This window comes from Phacochoerus africanus, chromosome 6, assembly GCF_016906955.1.
Source record: "Phacochoerus africanus isolate WHEZ1 chromosome 6, ROS_Pafr_v1, whole genome shotgun sequence".
In the NCBI taxonomy this organism is placed as follows: Eukaryota; Metazoa; Chordata; class Mammalia; order Artiodactyla; family Suidae; genus Phacochoerus; species Phacochoerus africanus.
In genome coordinates, this window is record NC_062549.1 from 101,436,283 (window position 1) to 101,460,062 (window position 23,780).

Below are 23,780 nucleotides of genomic sequence, written 5' to 3' on the forward strand. Positions count from 1 at the left end.
ATGCAGTTGAAAAGAGGATCTATTTTGCTTTTTTTTCTAGTGAAGTTTTCTATAAATGTTATTAATTCAAATTGATTGACAGTATTTTTAAATCTTCTGTTTCCTCCCTCATGTTCTGTCTACTAATTCTATCAATTATTGACATCTCCATATTGAAATCTCCATTATTGTGTATTTGTCTACTTTTCCTTGTAATTCCATCAGTTTTTGTGTAATGTATTTTGAAGCTATGATATTAAGTACATAAACATTGAGGATTGTTATGTCCTCTTGAAGAATTGAGTCTTTTGTTATGAAATGACCTTCTTTAACCCTTGTAATGTCCCTTGCTTTGAAGTCTACTTTGCCTGATATTAATATAGATACTCTAGCTTTCTTTAGATTATTGTTAGGGTGTATATTTTTTCCATGCTTTTACTGTTGGCTTATCTGTGTCTTTAAAGTAGGTCTCTTTGTAGAGAGCATAGAGTGGGTCTTGCTTTTTTTTCTCTAATATGTCAGTGTCTGTCTTCTAATTAAGGTGTGTGTACCATGTAAATTTTTAAAAGAATTTATTTTATTGAAGTATAGTTGATTTATACTGTTGTGTTAGTTTCTGCTGTACAGCAAAGTGATTCGGATATATATAATATTTATATATTATATATAATCATTTGCATCTGCTAATCCTAAACTCCCACACCCTTCCCCATGCCCCCTTCCCCTTGGCAACAAACAAGTAAGCTCTTTGTGTCTGTGAGTCTGTTTCTGTTTTATAGATAAGTTTGTGTCATATTTTAAATTCCACATATAAGTGATATCATATGTTATTTTTCCTTCTCTTTCTGACTTATTTCACTTAGTAAGAGAATCTCTGGGTCCATCCATGTTGCTGCAAATGGCATTATTTCATTCTTTTTTATGGCTGAGTAATATTCTGGTGTGTGTGTGTGTGTGCGCGCGCGTGCCACATCTTCTTTGTCCATTCATCTATCAGTGGACATTTAGATTGTTTCTGGGTCTTGGCTACAGTAATAGTGCTGCTGTGAACATAGAGGTGCCTGTATCTTTTTTAAATATAGTTTTGTTTGGCTATATGCTTGAGAGTGGGGTTGCTAGTCCTCTAGCAATTCTGTTTTTACTTTTTTTGAGGAACCTTCATGCTGTTCTCCATAGTGGCTGCCCCAGTTTACATTCCCAGCAACAGTATAGGAGGGTTCCTTTTCTTCCACACCATTTCCAGCATTCGTTATTTGTAGTATACCATGTAAATTTAATATGCTTTTTGATATAACTGAGTTCAGTATTTGTCATCTTTCTATATACTTTATCTTTGTTCTTTCTAGTGCCATTTCCCTCTTTTTTTGCTTCTTTTTGGAATAATTGAGTATTTTCAGGATTACAATTTATTTCTTCACTGGCACATTAGCTGTATCTTTTTTTGTAGTTGTTGGGTTTGCAGTGAGACTTTAACTCATTAAATTTACATTAAATTATACTACTTTGTATAGCGTATAAGAGCCTTACAGCAGTATACTTGCACTTAACCTGCCTTCTGCTTTCTGTTCTATTGATGGTATATGAGGTATATATCATAAACTTCCCAAGATACTATTTTTGCTTTAAATGGCCAATTAATTTTTTAAGACATTTGAAAAATAACTTAAAAGCCGTATAGTTTTCTACATATTTACGGTTACTGGCATTTTTTATTCTTTTGTATAGATCTCTGTTTATATCAGGTATCATTTTCCTTCTGTCTGAAGAACTTCTTTTAATATTTCTCATAGTGATTATCTTCTATGTAGATAATATCTTCTAAGTAGTTAAGATATCTTCTAAATAGTTAATTCTTTCTGCTTTTGTATGTCCAAAGAGGTGTTTTTTTTTTTGCCTTAGTTTTCAAAGATATTTTCATAAAGAATAGAATTCTAAGTTGATTTTTCCCTCCAGCACTTTGAAATCATTTGTCTGTTGTTTTCTACCTTGTATTATTTTTAAGGAGAAATCTGCTATAATTCTCATATTTATTTCTTAATACATTATTTTTCCCTCCTATGGCTGCTTTTAAGATGTTATTTTTCCACTGATTTTTAGCGATTTTATTACAATGCCCCTTATGTACTGTTCTTCATGTTTCTTCTACTTGGGGTTCATTGATCTTTTTGGATATATGGGTCCAAATGTGGAAAATAGTCAGCAACAATCTTTTCAAAACCTTTTTACCTCCCCTTTACAACTTTCATTATACATCTTTAAGTTGCTTAAAGCTTCCTTCTGTATACCAGTGCTCTATTTTACTTATTTTTTTTAATTCTTTCAGTTTTTTCCCCCTCAGTGTTTCATTTTAAATTATTATTTGAAGGTATTTTTGATATATTTTCAAGTTTGCTAACTATTTCCTCTGTAGTGTTCTGTTGCTATTAATCCTATCTAATATATTTTTCCCTCAGATACTATATTTTTTATCTCTAGAAGTTTGATTTGAGTTTTTCTTATCATTATCTCTCTCTTTGTCACATTCATTTGTTTTTCTCCTTCTTGAACATATGGATATATTTATCATAGTTACTTTATTTTCCTTACACTGATTCTACCATATGGAAAATTCCTGGGTGCATTTCTGGATGAGGTGTGTTTCCTATTTTTTTTTTTTTGTCTTTTTGCTATTTCTTTGGGCCACTCCCGCAGCATATGGAGGTTCCCAGGCCAGGGGTTGAATCGGAGCTGTAGCTGCCAAGCCTACGCCAGAGCCACAGCAACAAGGGATCCGAGCCGCGTCTGCAATCTACACCACAGCTCACGGCAACGCCGGATCTTTAACCCACTGAGCAAGGGCAGGGACCGAACCCACAACCTCATGGTTCCTAGTCGGATTCGTTAACCACTGCGCCACGACGGGAACTCCCATGTTTCCTATTTATTTGCGTGCCTGGTAATTTCTTATTGGACGCTAGACTTTAAAAAAAAAAATCTTTGGAAATGTTTTCAAGCTTTGTTTAGGGTTTATTTGGGAACATCTGATCCTTTTGAGTCTTTTCTTCAAGGTTTGTTGAATGGGTCCAGAACAGCCTTTAAACTAGGGCCAAAATGGCTCATAGTTGAGACAGTACACTCTGAGGACCCTGCTCAGTGCTACAGATACTAGGAGATCTTTTCATTCTGATTGGGATGACCATGAACTAGTCTCAGCCTAGTATAAACTCTAGGGATTGTTTTGCCAACTTCTTTCTGGTGGTTCTTTCCCTAGCTTCAATACTTTCAACATATGCATGTGATGTACTTATCAGTACAGTTGTCCCTCCGTTTCTGAGGGGATTGATCCTAGAACCCCCGCAAATACGAAAATTTGCTGATGCTCAAGTCCCTTATATCAAATAGTGTAGTATTTGCGTATAACCCACATGCATCCTACTGTATACTTTGTCATCTCTTGATTACTCGTAATATGTAGTACAGTGTAAATGCTATGTAAAAAGTTGTAAATACAATGTAAATACTTGTGGGTGCATGGCAAATTCAAGTTTAGCTTTTTGGAAATTTCTAGCTTTTTAGAAAAATACCTTCTATTCTTGGTTGTTTGAATCTGTGATTGTAGAACCCACTGACAAGAGTAGGCTGCCTGTACTTACTTCCTTGTGTGGTGATTAAATTATTAAAGTTCAGAGGATCTAATTACAATGCAACAAGGATAATAGCGCCTTAATTCACAGCATAGGTAATTTCAGATTATCATATGGATGGCAGCATATTAGGTCCTGGCAGTGTCAAATAAATAAAACCTAGGCCTTATATTTATGAAACTCATAGTCTCTTAGAAAAGAAAGACATGTGGAAAAATAATTTCAACGTTGTATGAGTAATAATGAAAAAAATGTGTTCTAGGTAAAATTGATGGAGAAATTTAAGGAAGTGGGATCAAACTATTTGGATTTCCTTCCCACATTAATTAATATATTAGTCAAAAATTTCAGTGTTTAAACAATTTTCCTGTTTGAAGTAGGATTAGCAATATTTATAAATAGATTAAAATAATTCAGTAAATCATTGTGGGTTTCTTGAAAGATGTTATGGAAATTACAGTAACTGTGTACTGTGAATAAGAAAAGGTAATAGAACTTTTACGATTGCTCCAGTAGAAATCGCAAATGAGCCTTGCAATTTAATTAGCGTAATAGATGAATAAGGTATAATAACTATTCCTCTAACAAAATAAGGGCTATATCACCCACCTGGTGTTTAGTCTTCTTTTTATGTTTTTGGCCTGTCTTTGTAATTATATTTTAAGGTCCTTAAGACCAGGAGCTATATCTTATTTTTTTTTTGTTCTGATTTGTATGCCCTCTCTAATGCAGAGGACCATGCCATGATCATAGCTTAAAATTTCTTGATTAACTGCTCTGTCTTTAAAATACTCTAAGAACAAACTATGCGATAGTTAAAGTTTAAAAATCCTTGTTTCCTAATTCTATCTAAATCTAAAAAAGAACAATCAAAAACAAGAAAAGAAGGAAGGAAGAAAAAGGAAAAGGGAACAAGAGAAGAAGGGAAAAGAAAACAAAGATAGATCAATATAGGGGGCTGATTAATATATATTCTGTCCTACCCCACCCACTCCACCATCACTTACACCTTTTGAAAATCTTTATTGATAATCCTGAGATTCTGTGTGTCAGAGCCTATGTTTGATTTGCAAATGTATGTTGGACCAATGAAAATTTTATGACTATTAATTTTGCAAAACTGGTATATGTACAGCTCATTCCAGTTATCAAACAGGTTAAAAACTCAGGCAAGTATATTGCATTCATTTTCATAAATGGAGGAATTGGGGTGAAAGAGACATAAAGAAAAGACTGTTCTTAATGTGACTCAGTTCAATCTTTGTGAGTCTAAGATTAAATTGATGCTGCTATTCAGAGTTCTAATTCTTGTGTGCTATGGCTTAGATCCTTGCCAGAATGGAGGTTCCTGTATCGATGGAGTGAATACTTTCTCCTGCCTTTGCCTTCCGGGCTTCATTGGGGACAAGTGTCAGACAGACATGAATGAGTGTCTGAGTGAACCCTGTAAGAATGGTGGGACCTGCTCCGACTATGTCAACAGCTACACCTGCAAGTGCCAGGCAGGATTTGATGGAGTCCACTGTGAGAACAATATTGATGAGTGCACTGAGAGGTGAGTGGCCCTGTCCTCAGGGACCAGGGAGAGCACAGCACTGGGGCAGATGTAAGGCATCCTCTTGGATTCCACCCCACAGTCATCTCCTATTGCCCAGGTCCTGATAGGCACCTAGTTACAAGCTCAAAGGTCAGAGTGGGATGGGTCATCTTTTATTTTTTGCTTAGGGAACAGAAATAAATATTTCATTCTCCTTTTGTCTCTTGTTCATTTCAGTTGACAATTAAAAGATTCCTATTTCTTTGCAGATCTGTTATCCCTCTTTAAGTAATTTCTGGGAAGTTTATTTTCTATTTTATTATCAGCAAATTTGTTCTGTTTCTTGTCCATAAATAAATCTAGAGTCAAGAGCTATTTGTTTAACACTTTTCTTATAAATTAACTTGACTTAGGGATAAAATGAAATATGATATGTGGAAAGCTACAGAAGGACTGGGTAAAATCTAGGAATCTTCACTTTTTCTTGTAGTGTCTAATAAGCTCAGATTTTTTTTTTATTTCCCCAATACATTATTATTTTTTTTCTATTGTATAGCATGGTGACCCAGTTACACATACATGTATACATTCTTTTTTCTCACATTATCATGCTCCTTCATAAATGACTAAACATAGTTCCCAGTGCTACACAGCAGGATCTCATTGCTAATCCATTCCAAAGGCAATAGTCTGCATCTATTAACCCCAAGCCCCCAATCCATCCCACTCCCTCCCCCTCCCCCTTGACAATCACAAGTCTATTCAGCAAAGTAGCAAGATATAAAAGGAAACTCAGATTTTTAAATACTCTAATCTTTTTGGTTGTGCAAAGGAAGCTGGAACTCAGGCTGATTAGCCCTCAGTCTACTTTGGAAAAAGGTAATGTTTACTGGATATAGGAGTTTGGGCTGCTCAGGAGTATTTGCCTTTTAATATCTTAGCTCCCAGGAACTGCTCTTTTTTTTTTTTTAAAGAGCAGGTCGGAAGAACTGGATTACATAGCTGATGCTGTTCTCCCTGTTTGCTTCTCAGCTCCTGTTTCAATGGTGGCACGTGTGTCGATGGGCTTAACTCCTTCTCTTGTTTGTGCCCTGTGGGCTTCACTGGCCCCTTTTGCCTCCATGAGATCAATGAATGCAACTCTCATCCATGCCTGAATGAAGGAATATGTGTTGATGGCCTTGGTACCTACCGCTGCATCTGCCCATTGGGCTACACAGGGAAAAACTGTCAGGTAATTAGATTCCATCCCATTCACTCACCTCCCTAACTCAGCTCCCTCAGAATAGTTGAGTATTATACCTATTCCTTTTCTAGGCAGAATAAGCCTCAACTAGAAGAGAAAATTCTGGATCTCAGGGATGTCCCTGAGATAAATCTAGATAACTTCTTAATAGATGGTAGATTCTAAAAGGGTGACAGTGGAGTTCCCATCATGACACAGCAAAAACAAATCCGACTAGTATCCATGAGGTTGTGAGTTCAATCCCTGGCCTCGCTCAGTGGGTTAAGGATCTGGCGTTGCCCTGAGCTGTGATGTAGGTCACAGACACAGCTCGAATCTGGCATTGCTGTGGCTGTGGCTGTGGCGTAGTCCGGCAGCTGTAGCTCTCATCAGACCCCTAGCCTGGGAACCTCCATATGCCGTGAATGTGGTCCTAAAAAGCAAAAAATAAAAAAATAAAAAATTTTAAAAATAAAAAAAAATAAATAAATAAAAAGGGTGACGCTGGCAAGATTATATGGATTAACAAACACAAAATTGTTATAATTGGCTAACTATGCAGAAAATGCATGTGGGAAATAAGCAAATGGATATCACTTAGGAAGTACAAAAAGGGAAATAAAAAACAAAAAGGGAATTAAAAAACAAAATACAGTTTTTTAAAGGTCAGTTACACCATCTAAGGGGATAATGATGATTACCATGTCTTAAAATATTTTAACATTCACAAAACCAAACTAGTCACACATCTTTTAAATTCAAATCTTTAAATAATACGCTTTCATAGACTGTTAGGATGGTAGGATCCCTCAGAGCCAACTAATCTAGCCTTTCATTTCATGGAAGAAGAAACCGAGTCCCAGAGGGGCAAAAGTAACTTTTCCAAGGTTCCATACGAAATAGCCATTGTGTTCAATTTTATGCAGTTTTACCTCTTAAACAGCTGTAGATTGATAGAATAACAGGAGTCCCAAGAATTTAGGTATTAATGGCCAAATTTAAATAACCTTACAGGGTACACTTCCATAAGGCTTTGGCTATATTGCACATGGAAATAAGTACATTTGCATATTAAACAGCTTGTTTCAACACTCTGGATCTGGAGGATATTCTTTCTGGGGTTCCTGCTCGCTCTCACAAGGTAGACTGCAAGTGTGGTGGAGCACTCTGCCCCACCCCCACCCCGCCCTTCTTTCACACACAGTCTGTTTTGTGAGCATGGCCTTCTGCTCCCCAGGAGCCAGGCCACCACAAGTGAGTGATGGAGAAATGTGTTTGTCTGCTTGCACTCTGCCTCAGGCTTTTTCTCAGCCCAAGCTTCTCCCAACAAGCTCTTAGAGAGTTTTCACATTTATTGGCAGGCTGTAAGTCCTTTATCATATTCACCACAGACAGATTTGATCTAGTGGATGTGGATTTCTCACTCAGGAGCAGTACAAAGGAAGCGAGGTCCTCTCTGAAAGCGTTAACTCTTTCTAGCCCCACAGGATGGCCATATTTCTAGACATAAGCATGATACAGGGAATAACTTATTGGTCTTCCTCAAAGTCTTGAACATCTATGATAAGAATTTTCAAATAGCAGAGCTAAAAGGAATTAGACTATAAAATGATTAGATTATCTGGGAAGAGCAGATCTGGTTTAAGGCTTGGGTTAGGGCTCTTTTGTTTTTTTTTTTGTTTGTTTTTTGTTTTTTTTTATTAATGTGCTTTCCTTTGATTTCTTAAAAGGCAGTGTAACTTATTTTTTTTGTTTCTGGCATTTGTTGATGTCTGTGTATGCCCCTTTTTCAGACCCTGGTGAACCTCTGCAGTAGGTCTCCATGCAAGAACAAAGGTACCTGTGTTCAGGAGAAAGCAGAGTCCCGATGCCTGTGTCCATCTGGATGGGCCGGTGCTTACTGTGATGTGCCCAGTGTCTCCTGTGAGGTGGCGGCCTCCCACAGAGGTAAGCTCTGTCCCCCAGACTCAAGGTCAGCCCACCACGCTGGCCAGTAGCATTTTAGGGCAAGTGTTATTGTGGGAGGAGAGCGAAGGGCAGGCAGCAGTGGATGGACAAGACTCTGGAGAAATGGTCTGAAACAGAAGGTAAAAAGGCAGAGGAGCAGGCCTAGAGATTCCAAAAAGAAATGTATTTGAAGTGAAATGAAGGTATATTCCACTTCCATGGCTTATTTATTTTTAATATAAAACTGGGGATGAGGGTCTTGAACTAGACAAGAAGAAAATAGAAAATTGGATGTATCAACCATCTTAGATTAGTTTTCTCATTAGTTGATCTGAACCTGATGTGTCGTGTGTTCTTCTGTGATGTTTCTTCCTCCACTGGACTTCCCAGGGGTGCCCGTGGACCGCTTGTGCAAGCACTCAGGCGTCTGTATCAACGCCGGCAACTCGCATCACTGCCAGTGCCCCCTGGGCTACACCGGGAGCTACTGTGAGGAACAGCTTGATGAGTGCTCATCGAATCCCTGCCAGCACGGAGCCACCTGCAGGGACTTCATTGGTGGCTACAGGTGTGAGGTGAGTAAGATGGGCGGGCAGAGGTCAGAGACCTCCCAGAAGATGGCACCACTTTTCCCAACACTACCATGTTGCATTTGGCTGTTTATGTTTTATTTTCACAATTTATAGACCTTTTTTGCTTTTACCAATCACAATTACACTGTTTACGAATCACTGTTTCTTTTGGTCTCCCTGTACAGTAAGTTAACAGAGCTCTGGTAAGACGTTTTTACACAAGTCTGGAACCATTTCACTTCCATAGGGTTGCTTCCAGGATTCAGAGCTGGCATTTACTACCAGAGTACATTTCACAGGCACAGCAGCCCAGTGGCCCCTTGTGCTTCCCTGGATAGCAGTTGAGATAGGAGAAGTCACTTTGAGGAGTGTCCCTTTGACCTATGTCATCTTTGTATACAGTCATTGATCAATCAACTAATAATTCTCTCAAAAGAATGTTGCCCAGCTTGTTCTGTGTAGCATCATACTGTTGCACATATATATTTGAGGAAGTATGTGTCCTTTAAGGGACATGTCATTGTTTTCTTAATGTCTAGGCTGATAATGATTAGATCAAGATGTTAACAAAACACCAGAGCCATGAATTTGATACCAGTTTAGGCCATGAAGCAACACTGAGAAAAGCTTTGCTTCTCTTCCTCTCGTAAATGAGCCGAAGATGGCATCTGTATATTGGTCCCTATGTTATTTATTTCTTCACAGCAGGCTTGGACCTGTTAGCTCAAAAGCCACTGGCACCAAATTCTGATTTTTACACATCCAGTTGTTTTAAATATAGCCCCAATCAGTAGAATTTAGCCATTGAGAACCTGCCTGCTTTGTATATGCTACAAAACTGCACTTGATATTGCTGGCCTTGGGTGAGATAAGCCCCAGGACCTGAAGATACCAAGCCCCTGCCGCCCTCCAGAGCTCTCTGACCCTGAGACTCTGGCCTGGCTGCTGAGCGATAGCACCAAACACATAGGACACCTCTCTGTTACCACCTTCCCTCCGAGTTCCTCAGCCTTCCTCTCCATACCCTCTTTCTCTCTCTGGATGATCTCATGCTATGGGGGACCTACCCCACATGCAAACCTGTCAAAGCATTGCCCAAATAGAACCATTTTGTGGTCCATATCTTCTTCCTTGATCAACCCTGAAAGTCCTGGAACCCAGCCTCTATCCCATACCTAGCCCACGTCTCTGTGCCCCCACTTCTATATCAGTTAGTTTCTCACACATACTTGTAGTTTCCCAAACCTGGAAATCAATACATGTAATATTTTTGCTATCATCCATCCATACCATTTGCATGAGTCATATAAGATCCTCATCGCAGAAAAGGAGTGTATGTTTTAAAGATGGGTAAACCTGCGTGTGGGAGGGACAAACATTTTACACAGGAATCACATCTGAAATGTCTCTCAGAATATTTAGTCTTTGCCTTCCTTTTCAAGTTGCTTTTTCAGCTGGAAGAGGTCCGTCCAATAAGCTGTGAGCTGACCCTACATAGGATGGTTGGTAGGGAGTGTGGTGATGCCAGAAAGGTGTACAAGAGCTTTGTGGGGGTCGGGGGAGAGGGTCTCAGTAACTTACTAGATCTCACTGGCTCTCGGGGTCTGCGTCCAACAATGGTGCAGCATTTCATGTTCTTTCTGCTCACTCTTGGCAGTGTGTCCCAGGGTATCAGGGTGTCAATTGCGAGTATGAAGTGGATGAGTGCCAGAACCAGCCCTGCCAGAATGGAGGCACCTGCATCGACCTCGTGAACCATTTCAAGTGCTCCTGCCCACCAGGCACTCGGGGTATGAAATCAGCCTTCCCCTGCCTCCATCCAGGGCATGCTCTAAATTATAAATCCGTTTTTAGTGTCAAGGGGGTTTTTAAAAATCAAGCATTTTCTGAATTCTGGTAATTCAAGTCCTTTTATTCATCTCTTGACTAGCTCTGATGTTCTGACTCCTGTTCTCAGTTCTGTCTGGTCGTTGTTGACATCCTGCCTTCTATGAAACACAGGATGTGAAAATGCTGTAGTGCTGCAACAAAAGTAACCTGGTTAGTAAGGTTTCTTGGTGCTTCAAGAGAAAACAACCAGTGGCCTCCTAAATAAATGGTTTATATTTAGCTCAGGTATTTTTTTAAACTTGCCAAGTCTTGCCTCCATAAAGTTGGGGGAATGAATGAAATGAAAACATCTGCCTATTTTTACATCCTCAGGGGAGAAGGCCGATGGCCCAAGATTGTAAGAATTGCAGTAAGACCTAATGAGATACAACCTTAGATCGTGAATGGTGGAGCCATCATTCTACTAGGGGTATTCCCCTGCCTCCAAACAATCTCTTGGAAAGACCTTGGAGTATTGTTCTTTAGAACAGATGTAATTATAATGGTACCTGCTCTGAGCAGCTTGTGGGGAAAAAAAAAAAAAAAGATATAAGTGGCCATCCACAATGATGGGAAATTGATTCTTATTGTCAAAGAGAATAGAACTTCAGAGAAATATTTATAGTCTTAGATCTTTGTGTCAGTGAATTTTGACAATTTACCTTTCTTGAGTTTAGAGTTTGGCCAAATTAAAATGAAAAAATACCACACCAGCAGGCTAGTTACTGAGCAGTGAGGTTAACAGGGAAGAGAAAACCAAGGAGAAACAGCCTTTAAGTATTTGAAGATTTGTCCTGTGAAAGGAGAGTTAGTTGTTCTCTGCTGTAGAAATCAGTAGTTGAAAGACAAGTAGAAGTCAATTTTGGCTCTTTTTAGTTTGGTTCTTTGAATAATTGTACTATATGTGCAAGCTATGATTCTGGTGGTAGCAAATTAAACCTCAAATCTCAGTGGCTTAATGCAGCAGTTTTTTTTTTTTGTTTTTTTTTGTTTTTTTTTTTTTGATCAGAGTCTGGGTTTGTTGGGCTAACTCTCTTTATATTTTAGAGATGTGGCTTGTAGCACTTGGCCTCCAAGACCTCCATAGCAGGGAAGGAGGGACAGATTTATAGGGTCATGCTGCAGCTTTCAATACCTCGATCTAGAAGTGACACCCATCACTGCTGCTCACAGTGTACTGGCCAGATTTTGTAAAATGGTCTCGGCCTGACTCCAAGGGAGACTGGGAAATATAGGCAAACACAAGAATCTGTATTTGGTTATTATGTGTGGAGGTGTGGATCTCTTTGAGCTTATCATGCTTGGAACTTGAGTTATCATTTCTGTTGTGCTTGGCTAGGTATGTGGAGTAGTATTTATTTCTCCCAGCTTGACGTCTCTGGCCAGGGGACTCTCAAGTCCCATAACCTCACTGTGAGAGTTACCACAATGGCTGCTTTTATTCCTATACTCCTGAACTTTGGATCTTGACTTGAAGGTTGCCTCCAGTTCCTCAGGTGAAGGGCTAACTGTAACAGGTCTGCCTCAGGCTGAGGTGACCTCTTTGTCACTTGATAGGTGTGTCCATGACTTCTGGTTCTATTCTGTTGGGAGGATAGGCATCTGTGTTCATTTGCTAGCAATCCCTAAATACCATATATTCTTTGAGTGGGAGCACGTACTGGTTTGTTTTTACTTTGCAATTTTTGCCTGTTTGTTAATAGGTTATATATATATATTGTCCACAATTTTATACACCCCCCCCACATGTATATACACACACACAGAAAAAGCACACAGTGGAAATTCTCCTTCCCTTTTCCTTTTGCATATACCTAGTTCTCTCTCACACAGGTAACCACTGCTTTTTAAAGTTTTTTGTGTATCTTTCTAGAGGTTTTTTTTTTTGATATATCCTTCAGAATTTATGTATGTAGAAGCCAAGAACAAAGATATTTTTATCTATGTACTGCTTAATCTGAAGATAGATTATGAGACACAGTCTTTTGCACTTGTTTTTTTTTAACCTACTTGGAGATGTTTCTATATCAAAATATAGAACTTCCTTAATGTCTTCTATTCTGCAGAATTCCTTTTTATGGGAACACCGTATTTTACTTAACCAGTGCCCTAGTGATAGAAATTTGGATTGTCTGGCACATATGCAAGTGTATTTGTAGAATAAATTTTCAGAAATGGCATTGCTGGATTGGAGAATATGTGCATTTGTGATTTGGTTGATATTACTGGATTGCATGTGTGAACATACCTACGAATTTCTCCTCAATGTGGACATTCTCATTTAAGAATCATTTGGTTTTGGTTTTTTTTCCCCCCATGGTTTCTCTGTTCATATGTGTATCCTTTTCCCCGTTATGTTGTTTATCTTAATGTTTTATGGAGAATAGCTCTCTTTGATACAAAATGTAAATATAGTCTAAATATATGATTTTTTGTTTTTGAACTATCTTTATGGTGATTTTTTTCATGCAGGGATTATCATTTCTAATCAGGTTGAATTATCAGTCTTTTTTTTAATGATGTCTTGATTTTGAATCCTCGTCAGCAACACGGTCCACGTGCTAAGATTATAAAGGAATTCTCCCATATTTTCTTCTAGTGCTCGGGTATTGGATCACTTTTTCCATATGGCTACTGATTTGTCCCAACACAGTTTGCTGAATATCTGTCATACAATTATTTGAGATGGCGCCTTTATCAAATTCTAAATTCTCATGTGTATTTGGGTATTTTTCTGGACTTCCTTTTTTCGTTCTATTATTCTATTAATTTACCAATACCTCTCTGCTTTAAATATTAAGGATCTTCTTTTTCAGGATTTTGGGGGCTATGGTTATAGTTTATTCTTATATATAATTTTAGAATCAGATTGTCTGTTAAAAATCTTGCCTAAAAATAACTAAAGATATTTTAAAATCCTGTTGGTATTTTTAATTGGGGTCATTAAGTTTACGAATTTGTATAAAGAAAACTGACGCCTTTATGATGAGGAGTCTTCCTAACTAAATCACAGTGTCTTTCCATTATTCAGGTTTCCTTTTGTGTCCTTCCAGGACTATTTTAAAATCTTAAGATAGCACATTTCTTATTAAATTATTCCTAGATATTTTATCTTCTGCTATTGCTGTTGAAAAATGAGGGCTTTTCTTACTTTTTTTCTTTTGTTTCTGATAGTCTTGCTTATATTAATGTATGCTACAAATGCAAGTGGTAAGACTACAGAACTGTTTTATTTTGTAATTTTTTGAATTAATCATGAATCGTTTCTAGAATAGTATTTTATTTCTTTTGTTTTTCAAAAATATTCATAGATACTCATACTTGATGGCTTATTTACCTCTATGGTACATGAAATGAGTTCTGTTTTAAATGGACTAACCTTTGAGCTCTCAACAGGATATTTCCCCTCTATTTTTTTCAATATAAAAATATTAGTACACTTACTTTATAGAAAAAAAGTCAATTTATCACTCAAAATTTACTTCCAATTCTCACCAGTAGTTATTTGCAATCTATATATTTATTGTTATATTCTTTTAACTGTTTCTATATTTTGAATTAAAATGAATAATTCAGTGAAACATTGCTGAATCTCATGAGTTCCAGTTTGTTTCTTCATCTTTCCAACAGAAAAAATAACACTAGCTACTCCATAAGGGACCGCTTCATTGGGTTGCATGGGGGGAGTGCCCATGAAGCCCTACGCGTGTTCTTTCCTTTGCTCGGTCCTTGCTGGTGACCAAGAGGATGGCAGTTTGTCTTGTCCTAGATCAAGAGTGTGTTTTGCCCTCTGCAACGTAAAAGGTCCCACCACAGACAGAAATGTAACCTGATTGATTGTGAAGGTGCCAGCAAAGGTGTTCCCTCTTGCTGGAAAGCAGTGTTCCAAGGATTGTCCTAATTTTCTGTCTCTCATCTCCTTCCTCCAGGTCTGCTTTGTGAAGAGAACATTGATGACTGTGCCAGGGGTCCCCACTGCCTTAATGGTGGCCAGTGTGTGGATAGGATTGGGGGCTACAGTTGTCGCTGCTTGCCAGGCTTTGCTGGAGAGCGGTGTGAGGGGGACATCAACGAGTGCCTCTCCAACCCCTGCAGCTCTGAGGGCAGCCTGGACTGCATCCAGCTGACCAATGACTACCTGTGCGTCTGCCGCAGTGCCTTTACCGGTGAGCCCCTTCCTGGCCTCCCAGCCGCTCTGCCTCCAAGGGGGATTTTAGTGAGGAAATGAGGCCTTGGGTCATATCCCAGATCCAAGTGAAGCTTTTCTCAGGCATATAAAACTAGAGCAGCTTAAGTCAAGAGCCAGTTTTTTCTTAGGTTTGTGCTCCGTGGATGTTACAGTCAATCTCTCCTTTTTGTTTTTCCTGAGAGATGCTTTCTCTTTTGTTTATACATTGATTATATCATATTGTAGCAGAAATATAAAGAAAGAAATGGAATTTTGGGAGTAGTTGAGCAAAATAACATTTTTACATTGAGGTAAAATATACATAAAGTTTACCATCCTTACCGTTTTTAAGTGTACAGTTCGGTGGTATTGAGGGTATTCACACTGTTATGCCACTACCACCACCATCCTTCTTTAGAACTCTTTTCAGCTGAGCAAAATAACATCTTGTTTTCAGGAACCTTATATCTAACTCTGGTTTTGTCACCCTGCCTCCTTTGGCATGCAGTGACTTGAGTTATTGGATAGTCACTGCCACTGCCACCTTTCCACATCTCTTGGATCCAAAGAGGCTTAGGGTCTTCTAGGACACTTAAAGAGTAGGTCCAAATTTGGGTGTGTTTAACCAAAACTAGGTTGATGAGGAGAGTATGAATAGGAGAACTTCAGTGTCACAAATATGACCTGTGCACTAAGATTAAGACTTGGCTGAGCTCCCAGTTTTTTCTCAAGCTTCTTTTTTTTTTTTTTTTTTCATTACAAATCATAAAGATGATCAAGTCCTGCCTAAGAATAGGGACTTTATCATAGGCACTTACTCATTATTTCTGGAAGGGCAGCTTGGGGACTTTGGGGACTAAAGTAGTTGTTTATGTCTAAGTGTGACAGTATCATCAGATACTCAAAAATCTGTCTTGCCCTTCTGGGGTCATTCCAAATCTTATGCTGTAGGAGTATCCTTTGAGAGTCAGGTAAGCATCTACAGTAGTCTATTTACTAATAATTTGGCAAGTTGAACTCTGCTACCTTCTGCCTGTTATCTCCAGACATCCTTCCTTCCAATTTCAAAGATTTGTTACCTTTAAGAACTTTGGAACCTTATTAAAAATGGGATGGAGTTTGGAATATGGAAGATGCCTAGGTGCAGTATCGAAGAGTTATAATCCGTAATATAATTATATGATGTAATTGTACCTTTGAGGCAATGCTGGACAGAAAGCACACAGGCAGTCTGACTGTGGTCTCACATGGGCCACAATGTGCTTGGGAAGCCAGAGGAGCAGAGCTTGCTCCTGTGCCCTTCATTAACTCTGAGGCTTCCTCTACAAAGAAAGATGGAAACAGATAAAGAAAGGAACAGAGAGCACCTTGAACTGGGGTCCCACAACCAGGAAGTAGTATTTCTACATTTTCCACACTTGTGAATAAACAAATTCCTTTGACTCATTCATTGCAATTATGGTGGGAGGCTGGATGAGGGGATGAATATTAAGGGACCGTCAATCCTTGAGCCCCATGCTCATGGGATGGCTGCTCTTTGTTATTGTCTGGTGCTGTGATTTGAAGAGACAAACATCTGTAACCCCTAACTCATAATTCTGGTTGGCCAAAATTATTGCTATTTGAATTTCATCTTTAAAGCCACTGCTCTTCTAAATGCCTGATGGCCAGTTGGGTCCTGAATCCTGCTCTTTGCCAACAGGTCCCAGCACTGCCCCATGTCTCCCCATAAGTTCATTTTCTCAGATTTGTCATGGAACAGTGGGCTCAAGATGCCTTCTGCTTTAGAACTGTGCCTAGGGATGATTACCTCTGGGAATATTAAGCTGTGTTTTAAAGCACTGCCAGTCAGGTTACAGAAAGGCTAGAAAATGATTGAAAAGACATTTCAGATGAAAATTCACTATAAACTGCAAATCACCACTTAGCTTTATTGGCCTGTAGCAGCCTCTCCTATGAAGTAGACAGTGTTAACAGAATGCAGTGAACACTTTTGCTAAATGTTTCTTTTGACTCATGGAAGCTGAAATGACATTAAAAAAAAGAAAAAAGCTGAGGTATAATTTCCCCCTTTTTTGGAGGGATTAGAGTCATATTTTGTACCAATCTTGTCTTGTGAGTCAGTTCAGGCATATATGCCATTTATGCTCATTACTGTAGCCAAGACAGATGTGCAAACTTTCCTGAGTCAGTGATGAGCCAACCATGTTGAGATCCAGTGAATGCCTTCTTCATCCTCTCATGTTCCCCTAGGCTTAGAACTGATTTCTTATAACGCTTGCTCCTTTTCCAATCCTTTGACTAGCTTACATCCCAGTGGTGTTCAGTTTAGTAACTTGCAGTTACCACTTCTGCCTTTTAAAATCCCTTTTCATTTTCTGCCCTGAGGTCGTCACTGTGAAACTTTCGTCGATGTGTGTCCCCAGATGCCCTGCCTGAATGGAGGGACTTGTGCTGTGGCCAGCAACATGCCTGATGGTTTCATTTGTCGTTGTCCCCCGGTGAGTGCCATGTTGCCTATTTAAGGAGCATGCTTTCTTCCATATAGTCTGTGGCAAAGCTGAGATTAAACCTGGTGTTTCTGAGTTCTGGGGGGAACTTTCTTAGGGTGGGGTAGCGTATTTCTTGTTTCTTTTCTTTTCTTTTTATTTTTTGTCTTTTTAGGCCACACCCTTGGCATATGGAAGTTCCCAGGCTAGGGGTTGAATCAGAGCTACAGCCACCGGCCTACGCCACAGCCACAGCAACACCAGATCCACGCCACATCTGTGACCCACACCACAGCTCACAGCAAGGCTAGATCTACAACCCACTGAGCAAGGCCAGAGATCGAACCTGTGTCCTCGTGGATACTAGTCAGATTCATTTCCGATGAGCCGTGACAGGAACTCGGGGAGAGGGGCCGTGTTTCTCCATGTTGGCCTCTTTAGAAGACAGTGTTTCAGTTTTCCACTTAGAACTGTGAAGATACTCTGAGAAGCGGTGAGCTCCCTGATCTCTGACTCTCAAACTTCAGAAGCACCAAGGGCAGTGGAATATTCCCTTGAAAACAGGGCTAGTGTCCTGGCTTCTGAGTCTTGTGCTGGAGGATAGTCTCGCTGCCCAGAATGGTGCAGAGTTGGTTGGAAATGCCACTCTGCTCACATTCCTTGGCAGGGACTATTTGGGAGCTGCTTCTTCAACTAGGAGGAAGCTTAACCTTGTGCAAACACTTTTGCCACTGCCAGAGGCTAAAACGTCCTTGAAACAGATGACGACGTGTAGAGAGAGACCAAAAGGAAACTTGTCCAGTAATCTTGGCCTGGACTGAGCAGGAAGTTCAAGAACAAAATGACATAGGAAAAAAAATTTTATGCCTAATACTCTTAAGTGAGTTTTTCCCTCTGTCAAGTCATTATATGAGTGACCTAAGAATGGTTAGGAAAGGATAATAGACAAGGTGTTGCCTGACCTTTATCCTACCATGAACTGCGGACTTCATTTTTACAGGTGAGCTCTTAGAGTGAGAAAATTCTATATTCATCCTATGGAGCTGTCAGCCTTGACCTGTGCATTGACTTGAAAAGGTCTCTTCCTAGAACTTGGTCGAGGAGGCTACAAGGAGAGGTCTTAGCCAAATGAAAAGTCTTTACCTCCCTAGACGTGCGGCAGAGAAAGGACTGGGAGGGAAAACAGGAGTTGGCCTGCCATCCTCATTTGTCCACTGATTTCCCCAGGGATTCTCCGGGGCAAGATGCCAGAGCAGCTGTGGACAAGTGAAGTGCAAGAAAGGGGAACAGTGTGTGCACACAGCCTCGGGACCCCGCTGCTTCTGCCCCAACCCCCAGGACTGTGAGTCAGGCTGTGCCAGTAGCCCCTGCCAGCATGGGGGTAGCTGCTACCCTCAGCGCCAGCCTCCGTATTACTCTTGCCAGTGTTCTCCACCGTTCTGGGGCAGCCACTGTGAACTCTACACAGCACCCCCCAGCGCCCCTCCTGCCACCTGTCTGAGCCAGTATTGTGCTGACAAAGCTCGGGATGGCGTCTGCGATGAGGCCTGCAACAGCCACGCCTGCCAGTGGGATGGAGGAGACTGTTCCCTCACCATGGAGAACCCCTGGGCCAACTGCACCTCCCCACTTCCCTGCTGGGACTATATCAACAACCAGTGTGATGAGCTGTGCAACACAGCCGAGTGCCTGTTTGACAACTTTGAATGCCAGGGAAATAGCAAGACATGCAAGTAAGCGTCTATAGTCCTTGGAGCTGAGGGACACTGTCACTAACACACCTTGGTTTCTTGTTCTCGCTCCTAACCACTCCAGTGCTTCAGGCCAAGCTGCCTCTGCTTTTCAGACTGTGCCCTGGGGCCCTCTTCTTGGTGCCAGCCTTGTCCCATCGCACACGACCTTGTGCTCTCCCTTGCTGACAGAGGTGCAGGAATGCACACTGCACGACCACCCTCTCTCTGCCTATCTCTGCTTCCTCGTCTGCTGCTCTCATAACCTTCTGGGGGAAGTAGCTTTTGGAAGTGGTGTTCCCCACTCTCAGGCAGCTTCTCACGTACCCTGCCTGCAGGATGGATGGAAAGGTCTGTGCCTCTCTCTGTTCACCCCATTCCTTTCCCTAAGATTGGGTTTCCCCATCTAGGTTTTTCAGGAAGCTTGAACTAGATCAGACAGCGTAGCTCTCCTGGTCTTCATTGTTGCAGTTGTAGGGAGCTTTGTGGTTCACATAATAACTTTCCATTTAGCCATCTCATTTAACTTCAGTTAATTTGCAACAGATTTTTGAGGCATAGGCATTGTTAATGGTCTTCTACGAGTGAGGGCACTGAGACCTGGGACCTGGAAGTTTCAAGAACTTGCCAAGCACATGCAGCTACTCCTGACTCCTGATCTCCTTATTGAGCTGGGGTGGCAAGTTGTACTAGATGGTGTAACTCTCAAAGGATGGGATTGGGGAGGAGATGAGAGTGGCAATGACATGGTTTTTGCATCAGTAGGTTTTGGGATTCAGTTTCCTTTTCCCAGTGTTTGAAAGATGCTGTACAAAGGTTCAAATTAGATCTGGTATCCTGTGTGGGACATGCTGCTCTCCACTTGCCTTCCGCAGCTGGAATTCAATCAAGAAATATACCATATCAGCATGGTCCTCTGCATAGCATCTCTTGATGGTACAGGGCTACTCTCCAGTTTCTGGAAGCACCCTCTAGAGTCATGTTTTACTCCTGAAAGCCTGGGGCAATGGATGTAAAAATAGAGGAAACATGAACCAGGTGGATATTTTGTTTCAGATGTGTTTACAGATCTGACTTAGTACTATTGCAGGTTGCCTGGGAGCTCATAAATGTAGTGAGCACAGTTTTATTTCTCATTCATGGCACTCTCACTGATACTGAGGGTGGTAGACTATATATATACTTGAAGAAGTCAGGGATAGGAGAGTCACTGAAGGCTTCATGGGACATTGGGGATCTAATCTGAGCCATAGAAGGTGGGTAGGAAAATCCACATTAGTTCCAAGCGGAAAACCAAATAGAGCTCCAGTCTGGCCTGAGCCCCTTATTTTGCTTGTTCTCTTCCTTTGCCTCCCCCTGCACAGATACGACAAATACTGTGCAGACCACTTCCGAGACAACCATTGCGACCAGGGATGCAACAGTGAGGAGTGTGGCTGGGATGGGTTGGACTGTGCTGGTGACCGGCCAGAAAACCTGGCAGAGGGTACCCTGGTTATCGTGGTACTGATGCCACCTGAACAGCTGCTCCAGGATGCTCGCAGCTTCTTGCGGGCACTGGGCACTCTGCTCCACACCAACTTGCGTATCAAACGGGACTCCCAGGGGGACCTCATGGTCTACCCCTACTACGGGGAGAAGTCAGCTGCCATGAAGAAGCAGAAAATGACACGCAGGTCCCTTCCTGGTGATCAAGAACAGGAAGTGGCCGGGTAGGTTTTCAGTTTCTATACTTCTTAAAGCTTAATTTTATCAAGCTGAGCACTTTGATACACTGAAGAAGTCATAACTAAACATATAAAAATGAAAGGTCAGAAAATAGATTAGCCAACCAAGTAACACAAGCCCATGATCCCAGTGTTTATGTTTAATGCTAGAAGTTTGCCTTGATCTTGGGATCCAGAAAAGTGGGTTGGAGCAAGTGGGAGGCAGGATGTCAGGTTGGCCTCCTCAAGTGCTCGGATCTCTAGCCATTTGCCAGAGTGGCCTTAAATCCTAGTAATGACTACTCCTTGTATCAGTCCTGGCCTTCATTTCAAGGCCCTTCAATTTATACGTCTCCTTGACATGGGTGATCATTGCTCTTCAATTGTTCTGTCATTCAGATCCCACTATTTGTTTGCATATCTCCCAGCATTCAACTCTATAGCTAGCTCATGTATAGCTGCAAAGACAAAGGAGAGTAAGGAACAAAAATAAGGGCCAGGGGTGTATGTTTAGAACAATCTGTGTACCACTGAGGACATAGGAAGGGATAGAAGAAGCCCACAAAGAGAGCACTGAAGACCAGTTTCACCCATCTTCTCCCTTCTCTTGTGTTGCCTAAATCAGAACACCGAGATTCAGCCAGACCAAGGAAGGTGAAAACAATCCCCTAAGTGAGAATTAGTGTTTAGTATCTAAACGGACAACATCTTAATTTCCAAGTTCTTTCTGGAGGGTGCATCCCAGGGGTGGAGAGCCTGAGGCTGAGGGTGAGGAAGAAGGCTCATGAAACCCTAACTCAGATTCCTGGACTGACACCCTTCTGTTTTCTCCCCATTTCCCCCTTTCCCTCTTTTCCCTGGGCATCCCACAGCTCTCAGGTATTTCTGGAAATTGACAACCGCCAGTGTGTTCAAGATTCAGACCAGTGCTTTAAGAACACAGATGCAGCAGCAGCTCTTCTGGCTTCTCACGCCATCCAGGGGACCCTGTCGTACCCTCTTGTGTCTGTTGTCAGTAAGTACCACTGGAATTAAGGGGAAAGTACAGGGAGAAACGTGTCTCTTGGGGACAGAGAGAAAAGGGCACTGTTTTCAATGTGTAGCTCTATTGCTCAGGGCCAGTGAGGTCGAAGTTGTTCTCTAAAGGAATTTAATGGTAATACTGAGAGGTTGATGTTTTATGCAACACTCTCCCTGTCTCTCTGCACTTTCAGGTGAATCCCTGACCCCCAAACGCACTCAGCTTCTCTATCTACTTGCTGTTGCTGTTGTCATTATCCTGTTTATTATCCTGCTGGGGGTTATTATGGCCAAAAGAAAGCGTAAGCATGGCTCCCTCTGGCTGCCTGAAGGTTTCACCCTTCGCCGTGACTCCAGCAATCACAAACGTCGTGAGCCAGTGGGACAGGATGCTGTAGGACTGAAGTAAGTGTTTGCCAACAAGCTACTACTTACAGTAATGATAAGCACGGATAAGTGGAGAAGCAGGTCTTATTGCATCATGATTTTAAATTCTGAGCTCTGGGGGTTCCCATTATGGATCAGTGGGTTAAGAACCCGACATAGTATCCCTATGGATGCAGGTTCAATCCCTGGCCTTGCTCAATGGGTTAAGGATCCAGCGTTTCCACAAACTGCAGCCTAGGTCACAGATGTGGCTAAGATCTGGTATTGCTGTGGCTGTGGCATAGGTCAGCAACTGCAGTTCTGATTTGACCCCTAGGCTGGGAACTTCCATATGCCACAGATGCTGCCGTTAAAAGGAAAAAAAAAAATTCTGAGCTCTTATCATGCCATGTTATTACACTTGACCATGATTCTGAAGGTGAACTGAGTGACTCTAAAATAACAGAGTCTGGATTCCTCAGTTCTTTACATATTATCACAGAGATGCTCAACTTCTATTAAGAGGTACACTTTTGTTGTAAGTTCTTGATTACTGGGAAAGGAAAGGATATTTACTCAGGCAATAGGATGTAGTATTTCCCATTTTTCCTGGACCAAGACCCCTGAAAGTCTGAGTACAGCCATGAGGGTGTCATGGTAGAAAAAGTATCGAAAACTTCCATGTTAGCTTATGATGTAACCTTTGCTCTTGTTTCACACCTTCATAATTCTGTCATATCAGAAATCTCTCAGTGCAAGTCTCTGAGGCGAACCTAATTGGTTCTGGAACAAGTGAACACTGGGTCGATGATGAGGGGCCCCAGCCAAAGAAAGCCAAGGTAAGCTGGCCGTAGTAGAACCACCATTATCTGTTCACATTTCATATTTCTGTCCTTTGGTATCTAGAGTGTCACAGATGAGGCAATAAGGGTGGCAGTCTTTACACATTACCCAAGCAATGGCTAGTCTAGGTTGTCTCAAAAGGCAGGAATCTTTATGTCGTTGCTGGCCTTGTGTTACCCATGTAAGTTTTTTCAAAAGAACTCTTTAAAAATAATAAAACAAACGTGCTTCCTTCCTCGAGTGTCATGTTGATGGTACTTGAATAAGGACAGTAGAGTATAAATAGCCATTTCCTTCATGGCTAGATCTCTCCTGTACCCTCTGGCCACCTCTTCTGGAAGAGAAAGTGGAATTACTCAGTGGAAGAAAGCCAATGACCACTGAGTTGAGAGGCTTCGCATCTTGAACTCTAGAAACTGAAGCCATATTTCTATATGGTTTGTAAGGGTATGGTGAGCCGAGTCTGACATGAAAAAGGAAACCATTCACCCATAGATATACAGGGCTGGGATATGCATGCATCCCATGAATATTCTAAATCGGCTTGAGGAGTACAGGTATGCAGTACACCATAATGGTTAAGAGCTTTGCTTAAGCTATGTTCAGAGCTGCACTCAAGTCCAAAACTGGCACCTAGTAGCTTGGCACATTGCTTAACCTCTTTGTACTTAAGATAGGGATAATAATAATACTAATTCTTTCCTCT

At 41.0% G+C, this 23,780-nt stretch overlaps 1 protein-coding gene across 5 annotated transcripts in view; it reads left to right on the forward strand.

The window, feature by feature from the left end:
• The window catches only part of NOTCH2 (notch receptor 2), a 195,426-nt gene that overhangs the window by 164,558 nt on the left and 7,088 nt on the right, over nt 1-23,780 (forward strand). For 4 of the 5 annotated variants that reach the window (XM_047784857.1, XM_047784860.1, XM_047784859.1 and 1 more), the window contains 12 exons: nt 4,929-5,157; nt 6,172-6,373; nt 8,158-8,311; nt 8,702-8,886; nt 10,541-10,673; nt 14,682-14,918; nt 17,309-17,421; nt 18,637-19,142; nt 20,504-20,851; nt 21,718-21,860; nt 22,060-22,270; nt 22,974-23,070. In XM_047784857.1, the coding sequence (XP_047640813.1) occupies nt 4,929-5,157; nt 6,172-6,373; nt 8,158-8,311; nt 8,702-8,886; nt 10,541-10,673; nt 14,682-14,918; nt 17,309-17,421; nt 18,637-19,142; nt 20,504-20,851; nt 21,718-21,860; nt 22,060-22,270; nt 22,974-23,070 (2,558 nt within the window). Of the gene's footprint in view, nt 1-4,928; nt 5,158-6,171; nt 6,374-8,157; nt 8,312-8,701; nt 8,887-10,540; nt 10,674-14,681; nt 14,919-17,308; nt 17,422-18,636; nt 19,143-20,503; nt 20,852-21,717; nt 21,861-22,059; nt 22,271-22,973; nt 23,071-23,780 lie in introns of those variants that run through there. The other variant, XM_047784861.1, reaches the window with a different exon arrangement.